The sequence below is a fragment of the Antechinus flavipes genome, chromosome 3, assembly GCF_016432865.1.
Source record: "Antechinus flavipes isolate AdamAnt ecotype Samford, QLD, Australia chromosome 3, AdamAnt_v2, whole genome shotgun sequence".
Lineage (NCBI taxonomy): Eukaryota > Metazoa > Chordata > Mammalia > Dasyuromorphia > Dasyuridae > Antechinus > Antechinus flavipes.
This window is the reverse complement of record NC_067400.1, coordinates 29,042,060-29,060,233: the sequence shown is the minus strand read 5'-3', so window position 1 is coordinate 29,060,233 and position 18,174 is coordinate 29,042,060. Positions and strand designations below refer to the sequence as shown.

Sequence of the window (18,174 nt, the reverse complement as noted above, 5' to 3'; positions counted from 1 at the left end):
TACACTCTGGGTGCTGAATGTAGTCACTTCACAGATTCTGTGACTAGCCAGAACTCCATAATTAATCATTTTTACATAAAATCCTACCCTGGATTGATAGAGGAGCTGGAAGAGACTTTTGGAATCTTTGAGTTCAACATCTAATTTTGCTGATTAGGAAACTGAGTCCCCAAGTTCAAATATGAAGTGATTTATAAGTCACAGGACTGAGATTTGCACTCAGACCCCTTTTCTTCAAATTTAGCCCCTTTTCTACTATATCAGGGAGACCCAGCAAGGGGATGGCAACTATCCTGTTGACATTTGCCCTTATTCAGAAGATTGTGGTCTTTTGGGTATAGAGATCTGATAAATGGTTGTGATCCCAAAGACTCCCAAATGGCTGTGCAAGGATCACAGTACACATGAAATGAGACAGACTGACTGGTAGTCAACGTGTGTCTCTTCACTGTTCACAGGTCGAAGAACGTTCTAGACTCAACCGGCAGAGCTCCCCCGCCATGCCGCACAAGGTTGCTAACCGGATATCTGACCCCAACTTGCCTCCTCGATCTGAGTCTTTCAGTATTAGTGGGGTGCAGCCTGCTCGGACACCGCCCATGCTCAGACCAGTGGATGCACAGGTATGAAAGCTCATGGGATCCTGCATTTAGCGCTGAATCTGACTTGGTGATCACCTAAGCCCAACCTACCTCGCTCCCACTCTACAGATGGAGAAAGTGAGGCTGAGAAGTTGCTCTTAGAAAAGCTGTCATTTGAACCCTGGTCTTCTCATTACAAATCCAGCATTTCCCCTTAACCCCTGACAGCTCTCAGGCCAAAAAGATCATTGGAACCTGATTATTTGTGTGTATGTTTGTGTGTATTTGTATTGTATATCCATCTGTGGTCTTAACCTGTTATGTCACTGGCACAGTGAACTTCCATTGTGGAAACTCCCTTCACCAACACAGATCTGCAATCTGTAGCTTTAGCATTTAAGAGGCATGGAGAGGTTAAACAACTTGCCAGGAGTTACACAGTCGGCGATTGTGGGGATGAAGCTTGAACCTCGCCCCTCCTCTGCTGACCCTCTGTCTGCTTCATTATTATCGGCTCTCCCATTGCAGGACACCTTTGAGATAACTAATAGTGATATCATTCCACTGATTACCACCATTCAGATCATGACTGGCCACGTAATCCACACCCCAAAAATGTCTTGGGCAAACCATACAGAAGACGGGGCTCGTTGCTGGCTGCCAGTACTAGGGTTAGGTGATGCTATGGCACATGAAGGGAGAGGAGGAGTCAGGGAGTGGATCCCCTACCTGGATGTGTCCAGGTTAAATAAGGAAAAGAGAGGCCCCCATATGAATTTCACTAATCTTGGGCCATTACTTTGGGCCTTCCTCGTCAGAAATTAGAGACATATGACTTATGCATTGTCTTTAAATGTGGAGTTAGCTCTGCTCCACTAGCTGAATGGCATTGGATAAGCCATTGGAATCTGCCTTTACCTCATTTCTTTTCTGTCAAAGAATGGCTCTGCTCTCAATATTAGATCCCTTCCCGCTCTCCTCATTTTATTCTACTTGGAGCATTGGCAAGGGAATATAACCAGGGAGTTAAAATCAGGATGGTCAGGTCTTCTGTGTTCTTCAGTCTTGCTTAGTTGCGGTATAAGAAGTGAGAAAAGCAGTTTTCCAGAGAGAGTTTTAGGATTTTTAACCATAAACTTCTTAAAATGAAACTCAAAAAAGAAAAGAAATGATATTCTCATTCAAATGTGTTAGATTTCTTCCAGATAGGCTCAAATAGGTAAAAGTTTCCACCAAATGCTCTGCACAAGATTGGACAGCCAATGAGCTGCTGACTGACTTGGCAAGTGTTTTGCCAGGGCAGTTGAAAGTTATTCATTAATGTCAGACTCTGGGGGGTGAATTTCATCAACTCCTCCTTTAAGAGGTAGGGTGGTGTGGTGAACAGAGTTGAACTCAGAGTCAAGAAGACCTAGATTAAAATCTTCCTAGATCCTGGGACCCAAGCAAGTCACCACCTCTCAGGAGGCCAGGAAACTCTTTAAGACTTTAAATCACCAAGTAGGGATTAGTCCTCACTGGGAATAGAAAATTCTCACTAGAGTGAATGAAATCACAAATCTAGTAAAAGCAAATAACCTTTCTCCCTTCAGGTCATCTCTAGAGTAAGTTCTCATGTTTGGCTTGGAAAGATGGGAGAGAAATCTATTTCTTTGGGATTGCATTCTCTTGTAATTAATGGGGACCAAGGTTTTTCGAGACTGATGCATAAGATCCCGTTCTCGTGAGTCCTTTCAATTGTGTCCCATCTCCTACTCCTAATAAGATTATGTCATATTGGGGTCTCGGGCCAGAGCTTCTCTTTTACCTCTAGTTTTACTTCCATAATATCATTGCCTTCAGCAAACTCCTTGACAATTGTTCTCCCATTAATAGAAATAAGTGGGGAACATATTAGTAAAACATTTAAACTCATGGAGAAGAAAACAAAGAAATGTAATAAGGACCAGGGACAAAGAGGACAACTTCTATCTTGTTAATTTTAATGTATATTTAAAAATAATGTGAGTAAAAGAAGTTCACAGCTTTATAAATAATCAGCCTTTTTTCTTTGTATCTTGAGAAGCTTGATTATAGTTAAGGCCTCAATAAAAAAAGAATTTTTAAAATCACCTTTCCAAATATGACATCTTAACAAGGATCAGTATTTTTTAAAAGATGTTAGAGATGGTCTTTTTTAGGAAACTGGACTAGCAAGAGGCTTTTTGCATAAAGATGAGTTGGTATTGTGGGGTGTGCTTGGTAAGAGGATCAGTTTATTCTGTTACTTGAGAGTCTTTTGGAATGATTCATTGAAGGATTAACCATCTGACTGAGACTTCACTCTGTCCACTGGCAGTTTTTGAGATTTACTTTCTGAATTGAGTTGAAGGCCATCTTAAAGTGTTCAGCAAATAGACTTAACTTCGGTCTCAGAGTTCCAGGCTGAAGGCCAGATCCAGCCTGCTGATGCCAAAAGTTGCTCCTTTATTGGAGTGTTCCTTAGGAACTATCCTGAAATGGCCCTATGTCTTCTCTAAGTTTTTGGACTTCTAAAAAGCACAGCATCCAACCAGAATTGAAAACTCCACTACAGAAAAATACAGGCCAGTTGTTAGGAGACACATAATATTATGGGTGTTAACTGTGTACTGAAACACTAATTTTTTTTTTCCTTTAATGACTTCTCAGCAGTAATGGACAAGTTATTTAATCTCTCTGTGCCTCGTTTCCTATCAATGATTCAAGGATGAAGACAGCTACATGACTGAACACACACACACACACAAACACCATATGTATGTGCTCAAACACATTTGCTCCACTGAATACCCACACATACTTCTAAATCTTCACTTGAGAACTTTTTTTCAACAATGAAAAGCCATAAATCCCAGGGATACATATAATTCAGTCCATACAACAGGTTTTTTTTCACACTTTAGTTTAGTTTCAACATCTAGCTTTCCTTTTTTCCCTCCTAATTCTGATGCTCTCATTTTGGCTTAATGCTTAGATTCCACATCTGGTAGCGGTGAAATCCCAAGGACCCTCCCTCTCTGCCTCTCAGTCAGTGCATGAGCAGCCCACAAAGGGGATAGCGGGGTTCCAGGAGGCTCTGACGGTGACGTCTCACCGTGCTGAGATGCCACGGCAGAACTCGGATCCCACCTCCGAAAACCCTCCTCTCCCCCCTCGCATTGAAAAGTTTGACCGAAGCTCTTGGTTACGGCAGGAGGAAGACATTCCACCAAAGGTAACACCATTGAGGTGTTTGGGTTTGGGTTTTTTGGCTTATTTTATGGGGTTTTTTTAGATTACTTCTTCTAACATCCAAAATTTTAAAGAGCCAGCCTTAGAGTTATATTGACAAGGAATTTAACCATTATAAAATGTCCTTCATCATTCATATTCCTCATTATTCCTCTAAACAAGCCTATAAAATAGGCTGTTTCCCTTTTTTTTCCCCACAAATAAAGAAACTGAGATACAAAAAGTTTGAGTGACTCATCAACGCACCTTTATTCAGGATTAGGAGCCCAACCCAGAAGGTGGTTGGTTCTCCAAACCATGGCAGACGCTTTCCCATGAGATATTAAATAATGGACCTCTTGATTGTCAACTAAGCCTATGTTTTATCTGACAGAAGAGCACCCAAAGGGACAGTGTCATGTTCATTCAGTCATCCACATGTTTTGTTAGTGGAAAGGCAAACACTCATGTTTCTGAGAATACATTCATCCTGTTCTGACCAGCCTTTTTAGAGAAAGCGTGTAAGCAAACTTGGTCTATCTTTCGGAAGCCTTAGAAGCCAATAAGAGGCCAAGTTTGGCTAATGCTTTAAAAGATGCGATGGAGACCAAAAACAGTTCCTGGTGTGGGACATCTTTATCATTGGTCAGGAAACATCCCAGGTGGGGAAAGGAGGAGGAGTCTAAAAAACCCAAAACTGTGAAGAGCTACAAAATACTTTGTAAATGACCATATCTAATACCTCTGAACATGAGACATCGTTTTATAGTAGCTAGGCCATCAGCCTCAAAGTCAAGAATCCTGCCTCTGAAACACATGAACTGTGTGACCACAGATAAATAAATTACTTAATCTGGCAACTTTTGTCTAAGACAAGTTACACACAAATTACCACTGTCAGAATATGTAGTGCAGGGAGTTTCCACAATAGGGGTTCCATTACACCAGTGAAATCACAGATCCAGATACGTCACCCCCACCTCCCTCTGTCTCTGTCTCTTTCTCTCACACACATACACCCCCTCCCTCCTCCAAAATATGTTAAGAGAAACAAGGAATAGTTCAAGTTTTTACTCCGAAAATCAAAGATTATAGGCTAGAAGTGATCTTTGAGGCCATCAATTTTTCTGAGTAACCAGAGGTACAGAGAGGTTAAGGGACTTGGCCCAGCTAATGTGAGGTGAAGTCTCTCTAAGTTCAGAAATGTTGACAATTTGTGTTTGTAATGTGGCACTAAAACCATGAATTTCTCACAAAGACCAAGGCTGACTTTACTCCATTGTAAACTTAATGTTAGATCAGTGATTGCCTCACTTTCTCAATTCTTTCAATGCCTCATATCAGTTCTCCACTAAAGAAATCCAGATTTCTAAGTTGTCAAGAGGAGAGATGCACAGGAGTGTTTCCTTTGGATTTTAACTGAGACTTAAAGGAAGCCAAGAAATGGAAGAGGAAGAGAGAGAGAAGTCCAGGTATGGGGGGCAGCTGGTACAAATTCACAGATCAGGAGATGCAGAGTCCTGTTCAAGGAAGAATGAGGAGACCGCTGCCATTAGTTCATAGACTATGAGAGTAGTATGAGGTACAAGATAGGAATAATATCGGGGGCTGAACTTATAAAGGGCTTTAAAACCAAAGAGGCAATTAAGACTTTAGTTAAAAGGGGGCCGATCTACAGTGGTAGAAAAATGTCTTACCAGGAACCAAGAAAGCTATAATCATCTCTGGGAGAAGGAAAGAGCAAGGAAGAGATGGAAGGAGGGAAGAAGAAAGGAAAGGAAAGAGTGAGATGGGGGAAGGGAGGGATATCGATGACAGTGGTTCACATCTCCAAAATCTACTTTTAAAACTGGTGTGTCTCCCTTTAAGGAAAGTAGCTATAGGCAGATTTGAACTTAAAAAACAAACACAAATGATTCATTCAACAAATTCTCTTTACCAAAGCATATTCCAGGTTTCCCTCAAATAGCAAACTCCCCTAATGCAAATAGTTCTACGTTTGTTTTTTTTTTTTATTTTAGAAATTATCAATTCTATATTCTGATTGAGATATATCCACATCTACCCTCACCAAGTGACTTTTCCCAGGTGAAAGAATGATGATTTTTCCACCAGCACCATCACATTGATACTCTACAGTTTTTTAATTAAAGATATTCCCCTTTATTCATCCACATACATCCTCATTTTTATACTTCATAATCCAATACCAATTGGTCTCTTAAAATTAAGGGAGACTTTAAAAAAAAAATTAGTGCTTACAAACTCAGTCACATGTGGAAAAGGCCCAAGATGCACAATCGATATCAGGAAGCTGGGTTTGCAGTTGGCTCTGTGACTCCGCTGGCGACAGAACTCCCAGACGAGTGGAAAGCAATGGAGATTCTGCCCTGATATCCAAGTTTCCTCGCTCATTCTCGTCAGTCTCACATTTGTTCATAAGCAGTGGGGAGAGATAGAAATGGGATTCCCTTTAATCTGCGTAACTTACTTTTGCTGCTCCCTTGGCACTTTGCTGAGGCACTGTTCCTCCTTGTCCCTTTGTGCCATACACCCCCATATCCCTAACCAAACTATCACAGCAATTCACACCAGGATCAGCGAAACTGAGCTCCCATTCTGTCAGCATGTTTGCCCATTCTTGCCAGTACCAGGATTAAATCGAATTTACACATTCTCAGTCTAGTGCACATTTTCATTTCTCTGTCTGTTTCCGTCTCTGTCTGTCTCTTGTCTTTCTGTCTCCCAAACTTAGACCAATTCCCCCAAAATGTAAATTATTTTTAGATTTCACTCAACAAATTGGATGTTGGACAATGGGAAAAAGGTTAATTCTGCCCTGGATTAGCTATTCCTTATAACTTTAGGGAGAAATTTATATTTATATCTATAGATATTGATCATTTATCTACATCTCCATACATATCTATAGATAAATGTCTACATGTCTCTATGTAGATATGGACATATAGATACTTATTTCTGTAGATATTGATATAACTATATATAGCTCTACATAGTTGCATCTATATAGATAGCTACCTCTATATGTGTAGTTATTCATATATCCATATAGTTAGATATAGATGGATTTGAATTTAGAGATAGATGGGTTTGGATATTAAGATAGATGGATGGATGGATGGATAGATAGATAGGTGGATGGGTGGATGGGTGGATGGGTTGGGATATTAAGATAGAAATGTAGATAGATATATAGATAGATAGATAGATAGGTAGATAGATAGATGGATGGATGGATTTAGATATAGAGATAGAAAGAAAGAAAAAGAGAAAAATAGAGAAAAGAAAAATAGAAAAGAAGGAAGGAAAATGACAGAGAGATAAATAGATGATGGATGGATGGATGGATGGATTGATAGGTAGGTAGATAGATAAATATAAAGATATATCTTAGAAAGGAGTAGAATGTGGACTGGGGAAACTCGATCATACTTATCCCTCCTCGATATCTGGAGACATTCTGATTTTTTTGTCCAGGTGCCTCAACGAACAACTTCCATATCACCAGCATTAGCCAGAAAGAACTCCCCTGGCAATGGAAATGCACTGGGACCCAGACTTGGATCACAGCCCATCCGAGCAAGGTAATGCAATCAGATTAGAAGACAATAGAAAATGTCATCTCCAACCTTGTCCTTGATTCTTTCCCCACCCTCTCTATGATTTTCCTCAATATTCTGGGGCCCCATCTGTAATGTAATGTAATCTCTTTGCAAGAAAGTAATGTCTTCTCTTTCTTTCACAGACTCTAATAGACCTCCATATACAGGAGGTACCCACTGAATGCTTTTTGACTGAATCAATCCATACTAGAGTAAAAGAAATTGAACCCAAAGTGAAATGATTAGAGCTATGCTAGGATAGTCTCAAACATGATTTCAATGATCAGGCATTGAGGGAGAAGTAGTTATATGTCAATAGAATGCTTCACATACTCGGGAATCATGGAAGTGCTTAAGACTGAGAAATGGAAAACACTTTAAAGATCAACTAGCCAATGGGTTCTTATTCTGAGATCCAAAAACTTAAATGTACATATACCTTAAATATACATAGCCTATATATCAATATCATTACATATAACATTTATAAAAATATATATATAGATATAAATATAAAAATAAATATATAAATATGTTACGTATTATATAAAAATGAATTAATATATATTAAATATATAAACATGTATATGGATGGATGTATACACATATACATATATTGATGACTGTATTTCAATGTAACTAGTTTCCTCTCTCATCTCATGCTTTTCATGAATTTAAAAATATTATTCTGAGGAAGGGTCCCTTGGCTTTGTCACACTGCCAAAGGAATCCTCAGAATAAAAGAGATTATCCAATCCAACCCCCTTGTTTTTTAACTTATGGGTAAACTGAGGTCTGGATAGGTAGCGTGACTTGTCCACAGTCACAAAATCCATAGCAGAATCAGAGATGAGATCCCAAACTTCCAAATCCAGTTCCTATATGCTTCCCATTTTACATCAATGTTCTCCAATTAAAGATGGAAGAAATAATTTAATATTAATCGGCTCTAATCACAGGGAGCTTCTTGAGCAGAGGGATTGTTTTTGCCCGAAGCTCACATTCTAATGGGGGAGACAGGATGTAAATAATTATGTTCATACAAAATAAATATGGAATAATGAAAGTTAATCTCATAGAGAAGACACTGGCAGGTAGGGAAGATATGGAAAAGCCTCTTCTCGAGGAGCTGAGTCTTGAATGATTCATAGTCTAGAATGGGGATTCAAAACCTTTTTTTTTGGTCACAGCCTCCTTTGACAGTTAAATGCTTGAAATGAAATGCAGAGGATTATCAAGGAGATCCATTATAGAGAAATACGATTATCAGAATACTAAAATAAAAATTCACAGATACCAAATGAAGCACCCCCAATCTAGGAACATAGGAGCATAAACAGACAGCTTCTTTCTCCCCAGTTGGCTCTGTGGTAGTGGAAAGAAACTGACTCTTAAGAGAAAATCCTGGGGATAAATGTTACCATTATTTGTATATCTCCTTAAAATATGGAATGCTTCTGATCATAAAGGCTTAGGTTTCCTTTCTGCATGAACAGCCTTAGAAGGCGGTCAGTCCATAAATAAGATGGAACTGTGCAGGGAGGCGTTAATCTTGGGAGCACAGAACACTAGCCCATTCTGAGCAGTATTAGCAACTGCAGTTGACTTTCAATGAGCCATTTTCTTCTAGCTTCTTGTCAAATTCATTGCAGTCCTGGTGTTGCTGAGTAGCACCACTTGGAACAGTGCAAGGGAGGGCTAGAGCTGAACTTGACCATGAAGCCAAAGTAAAGTTGATATCTCAAACAACTTTATAGCTCTCTCTGCTTAGACACTGATAAGTCCTTAATTATTCTTATGTCTTGCTTTTTTTGAACCTTGTCCTCAGGGCACCCTTGCTTAGCCACTTAATTTAGAATATTAGAAACATGGTCCAAGAATGTTGTAATCCCAGGGTTTTTTTTTTTTCCCCCTTAATAGCATAAAAGACTATCGATTTTTAAGCAATCAAATCAAGTGTTTTAAAAAAAAGGGAAAATGACAACAGTCTTTATCCTCCAGACACTTACAGTCTAATAGCAACCTTCAATTCCTCTTCAGTGACATTCTCAGGACTAAGGAAGGGCTTAGATCATTTTTGTAATCTAATGCAAAGCCCTCTGGTCTGAGAGTCAGAAAATGTGTTTGATGCTTAAATGTAACCCTGGGCCAGTCACTGAATCCCTTTATGCCTCAGTTTCCTCGTCTGTAAAATGAGGATAAAAATACTTGTATTACCTATCTCATATGTTCTTTGTCTTTCCCTTTCTGAGTTTAAAGCATGCAGTTTTTGCAGTTACAATTGGTAAACTTTAAAGAACTATATAAAAATCAGGTTTTTTTTTTCCTAGTTTGCTTCTAGCAGGGTTCTTTCATTTCAGTCAAATCCTTCAGTGCTGGGAGGTTCTGGGGTTTGGGAGAATCCTATAGAACCTGGCTTCTGCATGAGACTAGGGGAAGAATTGGTTGCATCCTGCTCCATGATCACCAGTCTCCCTCAGGAGCTAGGGGAATAGTTGATATAGTATGGTGCAAGAAGAACAGTGAAATGGGACCAAGCGGCCTTGGGTTCCAATCCAAGTCAGCTCACTTCTTCCTTTTGTGCCCATGTGCCTTTCTCTCCGGTCTTGCATTTTCTCCTCAGCAAAATGAAATGGTTAGACTAATGATCTCAGAATCTTAAGAATCTTCACAAACCATGGATGAGACTTCTTAAGCCGTGGAAGAGAACTTTTAGAGTGAGTGGGAATCCAATGGGTCACCCCTACATTAAGATCCTTGCTGCCAACTGTCTCCTGGTGGCCAACATTTGAAGAGTGCATTAAGCTTATGCAGCCATTACTAAATCAAATTGGAATGGAGTCAAATAGGCATTAGGTAATTGTGATCGAACTGAATTTACAAAACTGAGAGGAAAAATGTCAGGGTCAAATGCATACAAGAACCCTTTAGCTCCTAGATTTAGAGTTGAAAGGGACTATAGTCATCAAGTCCAATAGAGATGAGGACATTGAGACTTAAAAGCATTTTAAAAGCTGAGATTTAAACTCAGGTCCTATGACTCCAGACCCAATGCTCTTCTCTATTCCACAATGTTCCTCCTTGTGACTCTGTTGAGATTTCGTTTAGTCAGAGTATACAGCAACACATAATCAAGGCATTCAAGAGGTAGAAAATAAGTATGCTATGAGATCCAAGGGGAATGTTTATTACTTCCAGGGAGCATGAGCTTCCAGGGTAGAAAGGGCAAGGGAACAGTTCCTTGGAAAGATAATGCAAAGCCTGTGTATAAACCCATTATGTATTCTATACTTAAATTAGTTATAGATTATATATTATAGTTGTATACACAGACACACAAATACAAAGCTCATATGTATGTATGTGCTACATATTGGGCTCACCGTAAACATTTAATAATACCTTTTCATTTTAATGAAATAATAATAATATTTATTAATATTACTATAATATTATCTATCATAAGTTATTAAATTCACACAGTGTGAGTGTACATCCCATGGCCTGAGCTTTGTGCTGGGAGGCACTGACAAAATGAAATTGACCCTTCCCTCGAGTTGTTTAACTTGTATAGGAGAGAGAGATCCTTCATATATCCTGTGATATGTATGGATACCCGGGCATATGGGTTATGTCAGATAGCTGTATAGGAGAGACAGATAGACTCATACAGACTAGATAGACCGAGTGACAGATGGACAAACTCTGTGTCTGTTCTCTAGGAGTCTGCTAAAAAGATAATCAATTCATTCTTTCATTCTTAGTGCTAATCATATTCAGCACTTTCTAGTTCTTTTCTCAGAGAATTAGTACATAATGGGATGCCAACACAAAAGCGGAATCACTGGCATTTACGGGGGCACATAGCTGTCAGACCCACGGCAGGCAGCCCCTGGCTGCCACAGAGACAGAGGGGCGAGGGGCCCCCACAATGTCTGTGACTGTAGCCTCCCAGGTGTCTTCTCCTGACTCTTTCCCCCTATTTTTCTCTCTGTCATCCTTGTCGTCCCCTTTTCTTTGAAGTTCCCAAGGATCAGAGCATGTGTGGGCTTGAGCTGGATGGATTCATTAAGTTCTTCATGAAATTTCCCCCCTCATTCATCCTCAGCAACTGATACTGTTACCTCGCCTACAAGTGTCTTCATAGAGGGCTTTTTTCCCTGCCTGAGGCAGTTGGGGTTAAGTGACTTGCCCAGGGTCACACAGCCAGGAAGTGTTAAGTGTCTGAGATCAAATTTGAACTTGGCTCCTCCTGACTTCAGGATTGGGGCGCTACCCACTGCAATAGAGGTCTTTTTTGCAGATCCTTACCACTGATACAGTAATGCATGATTGTAACGGCAGCCAGATGGCACAGTGTAAAGATACTGAGCTTGGAGTCAGGAACACCTGAGTTCCAATGTGGTCTCAGCAACTTATGAGCTGCGGGACCTTGGGCATGTAACGTAACCTCCCTTTTTCTCAGTTTCTTTAACAGTAAATTGGGGGTATAGTACCAACCTCATAGGATTGCTCTAAGTATTAAATGAGATAATATCTGTAAAGCACTTGGCACAGTGGCTGGCACATGGTAGCTGTTGTATAAAGGCTGACTTTTATGAGCTCTGATGAGTAAATATGTGAAGTATTTCTTGTTACCTTTGGGCACCTCATAAAACCCATTATACCAACTCCTTTCTTTGCCTCTCAAAGGACACATTTAAGCCCTCCCTCCATTTAGCTGCAATTTTCTCTTGTCTCCCTGGGTCTGTTTTTTAATTTCAAGGCTGCCTCTCACTTGCATCAACTTCCTAATCTGTCCCCAGCTTCACATGTCTCCAAACCCCAATCCATTCTCCACTCAACTGCCAAGGCAATTTTCTTCAGGCGTGGCTCTGTCCACGCCACTTGCCTTACTCATGAAGCTCCTTTAGAATCAAATATAAAGTCCCCTCTTTGGCATTTAAAATAACCTCACTTAACCTCAATTGCCACAGCAAAAACAAAGAAATAAAGAAATAAAAAATATTCATAACCTCGCCTTTTCCTCCCTTTCTAGAGTCCACTGCATTATTCCCCTTGAGGTATTTTGTGGTCCAGAGACACTGACCTAGTTCTTTTTCCTCAACATAAAATTATCTCTAAGTTTTTGCACTAGAGGTCCCCCATTCCCACAATGCTCTTTCCCCCTTTCTGACTTCTTCCAAGATCCAGCTCCAACCCCACCTCTTCCATAGGAAGTTTTCCCAAGTCACCCTTCTGCTTGACTCTCCCCACAAAGGTGATCTTCCTTTTATTCTCTATGTATACCTACACTTTATAACATTTCGTCTCCCTCCCTCCCTCTCTCATTGTCTTCCTCCCTTTCTTGAAGGCAGGGACAGTTTTTGCCTTTCTTTCTTTCTCCTTGCTCACCACACTTTAGCTCATTAGAAGCAGAGCTCCTAGGGATCCGAGGCTGAAATTGAACCAAGCTCCTTCTGACTCCAAGCTAGCATTCTACAGGCTACACAAAACTTTCCTACTCCCTTCCTTTCTGTAGGATAGAATGGGCTCAGGAAAGAGTGCTGGATTTCCTCTGGGACATTACCAAGGGTCTCTGTTTATCCCCAACTTTATCATGTAAGCAAAGATCCACCTATAATGGCAAAATGCTACTAACATTAGTCTATAACAGTCACAGAACACGGTAATGAGGAGGAACTGAAGATGAATCGTATGCAATTGCAATCAGAGTGGCAGATGGTGGGCAGGAGCTGTGTGCAACATGCAGTGAGGAGCTCTGAGCAGAAGGGCAAGATCTCATCATGGATCTGTATGAGAGAAAGGGAGGATTGGCTGGTCACATGCATGTCAAGGATGAGTGATTGCAGATAGAGAGGCAGGTATCACCAGCTCCTGATAACTGGAAAAAGTCAAGGAGGGCCTTTCACACATTTCCTTTGATGAGATTTTGGGAGCACATAGATGGGTGTTTCATAAATTGGGCAAGTGTGTTTGCATTGTCACCAGCTTCACTGAAAGGAAATTCCAAATAATACAGATCCACTGGAGTATTTTAATGTTTGGATGTACATTGGCATTTGTATGCTGTGTGTGTGTGTGTGTGTGTGTGTGTGTGTGTATTATATACACACACACACACACACACACACACACACACACATATATGCGCCAAAATTGTGTGTGTGTGTGTATTCATTCACATATGTAGGTACTTTTAAGTGTGTATGTGTATATATGTGTGTGTGTGTGTGTGTGTGTGTATATACTTATACCTATGTATGTATATATGTGTGTGTGTATCTATATGCCAAAATTGTGTGTGTGTGTGTTCATTCACATATGTAGGTACTTTTAAGTGTATATGTGTATATGTGTGTGTTTATACACACACACACACATACACACATATATATATACACATACACACTTAAAAGTACCTACATATGTGAATGAATACACACACATACACACACACAATTTTGTCATACACACACACACAATTTTGTCATACATACACACATATACATACATAGGTATAAGTATGTCTATATATATATATATATATATGTGTATATATATATATAATATATATATATATATATATATATATATATACATATATATATACACATACACACTTAAAAGTACCTACATATGTGAATGAATACACACACATACACACACACACAATTTTGTCATACACACACACACACAATTTTGTCATACACACACATATACATACATAGGTATAAGTATGTATATTTATATATATACACATACATATACACATACACACTTAAAAGTACCTACATATGTGGATGAATACACACACACACAATTTTGGTGATGATTGTATTGTTTCACTCAATCCAATTCTTTATGACCCCATTTGGGCTTTTCTTGACAGAGATACTGGAATATTTTTCATTTCCTTCTTCAGTTCATTTAACAGGTGAGGAAACAGAGGCAAACATGATTAAGTGACTTGTCCAGAGTCACACAACCAATAAATGTCTAAAGCCAGCTTTGAATTCTGGAATAGAAGTCTTCATGACTTAAGACTTAAATGGCACTGTGCCACCTAGCTACCCAAATACACACACACACACACACACACACACACACACACGAATCATATGTATGTATATGGGCATATAACTATGTGTGATAATCATACACATATCCATATATGTTTATGTGCCCTATATATATTAGTTTTTGTTTTTAATTGGAACTCTGATTTCATCATTATAGATGGCTCTCATTGAGAGCCTCCTTCTTCTCTCTTAATGCAAATCTACCTCAGTTCTCCAATCTAGACAGTCACCTCATAGCTGAGAGATGAAATGTTCCATCCAGAGTCACACAGTGACAGAGAAAGGACTTGAACCCAGATATTCATAAATAAGGGCCAACTCTGTGTAAAGTACACAGTTAAATAGTTATCTAAGGTCAGTGAAATCTTGCTTCTTATTTTAGATGCTTCCTCTGCTGCCCAAAAAAGAACCCTGCCCCTTACTGGACAGCCTAATATCCCTAGTTATGTACCCTCCTCTTCCTTCTTTCACCTGTAGAGAGCATGTTATAGTCTCTTTTTATTTTGATGCTTACAAATTCTTCTTGAAGCAGGCATTTAAAAAAATCATTTCTTGTTCCTGGCACTCAGCTCTCTAGATTCTGTCAAAGTCCAGATGATAACACAAATACTACCCTCACCTGCCCTTATTGCTCCTCTACCCTCCATGCCCAAAGCACATGCTTTGGTGCCCTTTATTATATGCTGACCTCAAAAACCAATAAACAGTGTTGCCCAGCCCACCTCCTCCTGAACAGCCCGCAACTTCCAAATCAAGAAATCAAGATCTGACCTGTGACCTTTCTTTCATGTGAAAGACATTCCAAATTCACTTGACTTCTCATTTGCTCCTACTACAGTCAACCAAATGTGCCGTCTCGTTTTTTATTGGCATTTTATTAAGTTAGAATTGGGATCCTCCCTGACATGGATTACATCTGTGATTTCACTGATATAGTGAGGAAACTTCTCCTATGGTTGCAAGTTATTCCCTTCTCTGTCTCAGCGAGTTATTTTGGACTCTGAGAGATTATCTGCCTAGGTTCATCTAACTAGTATGTCTCCAAAGTGAGATTTCAACCCAGGGCTTCATGAGTCACCCTGGTATAAAATATGAAATGTACCCAGAAGCCCAAAAGTCAAATCCTAAGGTAGATACTTACCAGCAATATTACCCAAGCAAGTCACTGAATTGGGGGGTCTTGGTGAACCAGACAATTCTCTAGACAACCAAATAAACTCAAAATCAAAAAAGCTTTGGATGGAGCTTGAAGAATGATATTTATCCTTATTTGGAACTCTGATCTCAATACGCATGTCCCACTGAATCAACATAGCTCAAGCATGTTCCTATTAACCAGGCTTATGGTCTTTCCTCCCAAAGGATCCTCCCAGCTCTTACATCCCTTGTTCTAAGAGTCTTCCTAGTTCTGAGATTTTCTGTTCTAAGGGACCTCTCAGCTTAAACATTTTGTATCCTCAAGATCCTCCTAGCAATGATACTTTGTGTTCTAAGGGTCCTCTGAACTTTCACATTCCTTGTTCTAAAGGAACCTCCCAGCTCAGATGTATGTAGCCTTATGTAGCCTACCGGTCCTCCTAGCAATGATACTCTGTGTTCTAAGAGCTCTCCCAGCTTTGACATTATGTATCCTAATAGCCCACACAACTCTGACATTCCCTGTTCTAAGGGTCCCCCCAGCTCTGTTACTCTGTATTCTAAGGGCCCTCCCAACTTTGGTGTCATGTATCTTATGAGCCCTCCCAGCTCTTGTTCTAATGGGCCTCCCAATTCTGATCCTCTGTTCTAAGAGCCCTCCCAACTATGACATTCCATGTTCTAAGAACTCTTCAAAAAAATCAGCAAAATATATATTAAATTTTTACTGGATACAAGGCCCTGAGCTGTGTATTAGGATAATGTAGCTAAGGCCCACCCCCATTTTCCTCGAGTTAAAAATAGGATTTGATTTTTGGACCCATAATTTTAGCTTTCCTTTCTAAAATTTCATTTCATTTGTTCTTGTTTATATTTACACACACTTGTCTCTCTTATCAGAATCTAGCTCCTTGAGGGAAGGGCAGCTTTTTTTTTTCCTTTGCATCCCTAGCACTTCACAAAGTGCCAGGCACATACACATTAAAGTGCTTAATGCTTGTTGACTAAATAGTTGATTCATCTGTTAATTCCTACCCGCCCTTTGAAGCCTCTCTCAAGTGCTCCCTCTTTCTGGTGCCATCGGTGATCACCCTGATAGTAATCATCTTCCCCTTCAAACCTCAAAAACCATTTTAATTTGCTCCTATCATATGATATTGCACATTAGTGTTATCAGTGTTTGCATCTCATCCCTTTCAAAACCTATAAAAACCCTAAGAGGGCAAAGACCTTGTTTATCATCCAAATTTTGTCACTTCTCTGGGGTCTACCTAAAGTAGGTACTTAATAAATGTTGGTTTAATTATTTGATGGAATTGAACTAGTTAAAATGTGGACAGACCCATTCCTGGCTCCATGTTCCTCACTTCTCTTTAGTTCCCATTTTGAAAGCCTGGCTGTGCCATCTTTGCACAAAATAAAGTGCTCTTTTGGCTCTCATCCAGCCCATCAGTCCCAGATAGTCAAACTTAGCCAGTGGGGCTCAGAAATCGACTCTGGAGCCTTCATTTTCCATTTTGACTCTCAGAGTGCTTCCAATGAATTGAATAATTCCTACTTCACTTTAGGTGTCAACTAAGTGCCATCATCATCCTGATGCCAGAGAGCAGGATGAGAGATGAGAGGTTTAGCCAGTCATTAATATGTTTTCAGATCTCCAGGTGTTCAGACTCAGCTGGATATGCTGAGTACATTGGTCATTAAGCATTTCTCGGGATCTTCCGGAAGGTGCCCACAGGTGGGCCATCCATCTCAGGGGCATTTTGCAAAGGGCAAAAAAGAAATTATCCTGTATAATATCACACAAGATGATGGGTACAAATACTCTTTTCTCAAAAGGATCATAAAAGGTTATGTTTTTACTTGCATTTAAAAAAAAACTAGATAAAGATGGTTACATATTTGCTAAATGCTCTCCAATTTCAGCGGCTAAAATAACTATTAATGGAAGTCTCTTCACCAGCTAGCTCTGATGGTGAGAACATGGTGCTAATGAGGCCAAGGTCAGGGAAACAGCCCTCCCGGGGACCAATTAGCATCACACACAAACCATTTGTGTTCCTGATCACAACTTGTCCCCTCTTTGCTAGACAGACTTCTGGCTAATAACACGTGCCTCTCTGTTCCCACTGCTAGCACCTTTGTCCAGGTCCTCATTATCTCACTCTTGGATTGCTGCAAAGCCTCCTAACTAGTCCCTTTGACTTTAGTCTCCTTCCTCTTCTGCTAGCACCACCACCTGTTCCCCTCTACAGACATTAAGGATGCACACACAACGGTCAAGACACTCGGTTAGGCCCTGGGGATATCCTAATCCTCCAAAGGATCTCTCTTTTCCTAAGAAGTGTCTGGCACACAAATGGCAATTAAGAAATACTCGTTAACTTGTTGATTGATTGACAATGACTTCTCTTTCTTGTAACCCGTTCATTCCTGCCACTCTTCTACATGTCCACCACCCAGTGTCCCAGATATCATCCTCCCATTCTTGGCATTGGATGGGTAAAGGCAAACGTG

General features: G+C 39.9%; 1 protein-coding gene across 9 annotated transcripts in view; it reads left to right on the top strand.

The window, feature by feature from the left end:
• TNIK (TRAF2 and NCK interacting kinase) overlaps nt 1–18,174 on the top strand; it is a 413,088-nt gene that overhangs the window by 337,179 nt on the left and 57,735 nt on the right. For 8 of the 9 annotated variants that reach the window (XM_051983151.1, XM_051983153.1, XM_051983152.1 and 5 more), the window contains 3 exons: nt 459–623; nt 3,577–3,816; nt 7,314–7,420. In XM_051983151.1, the coding sequence (XP_051839111.1) occupies nt 459–623; nt 3,577–3,816; nt 7,314–7,420 (512 nt within the window). The remainder of the gene's footprint in view (nt 1–458; nt 624–3,576; nt 3,817–7,313; nt 7,421–18,174) is intronic. The other variant, XM_051983159.1, reaches the window with a different exon arrangement.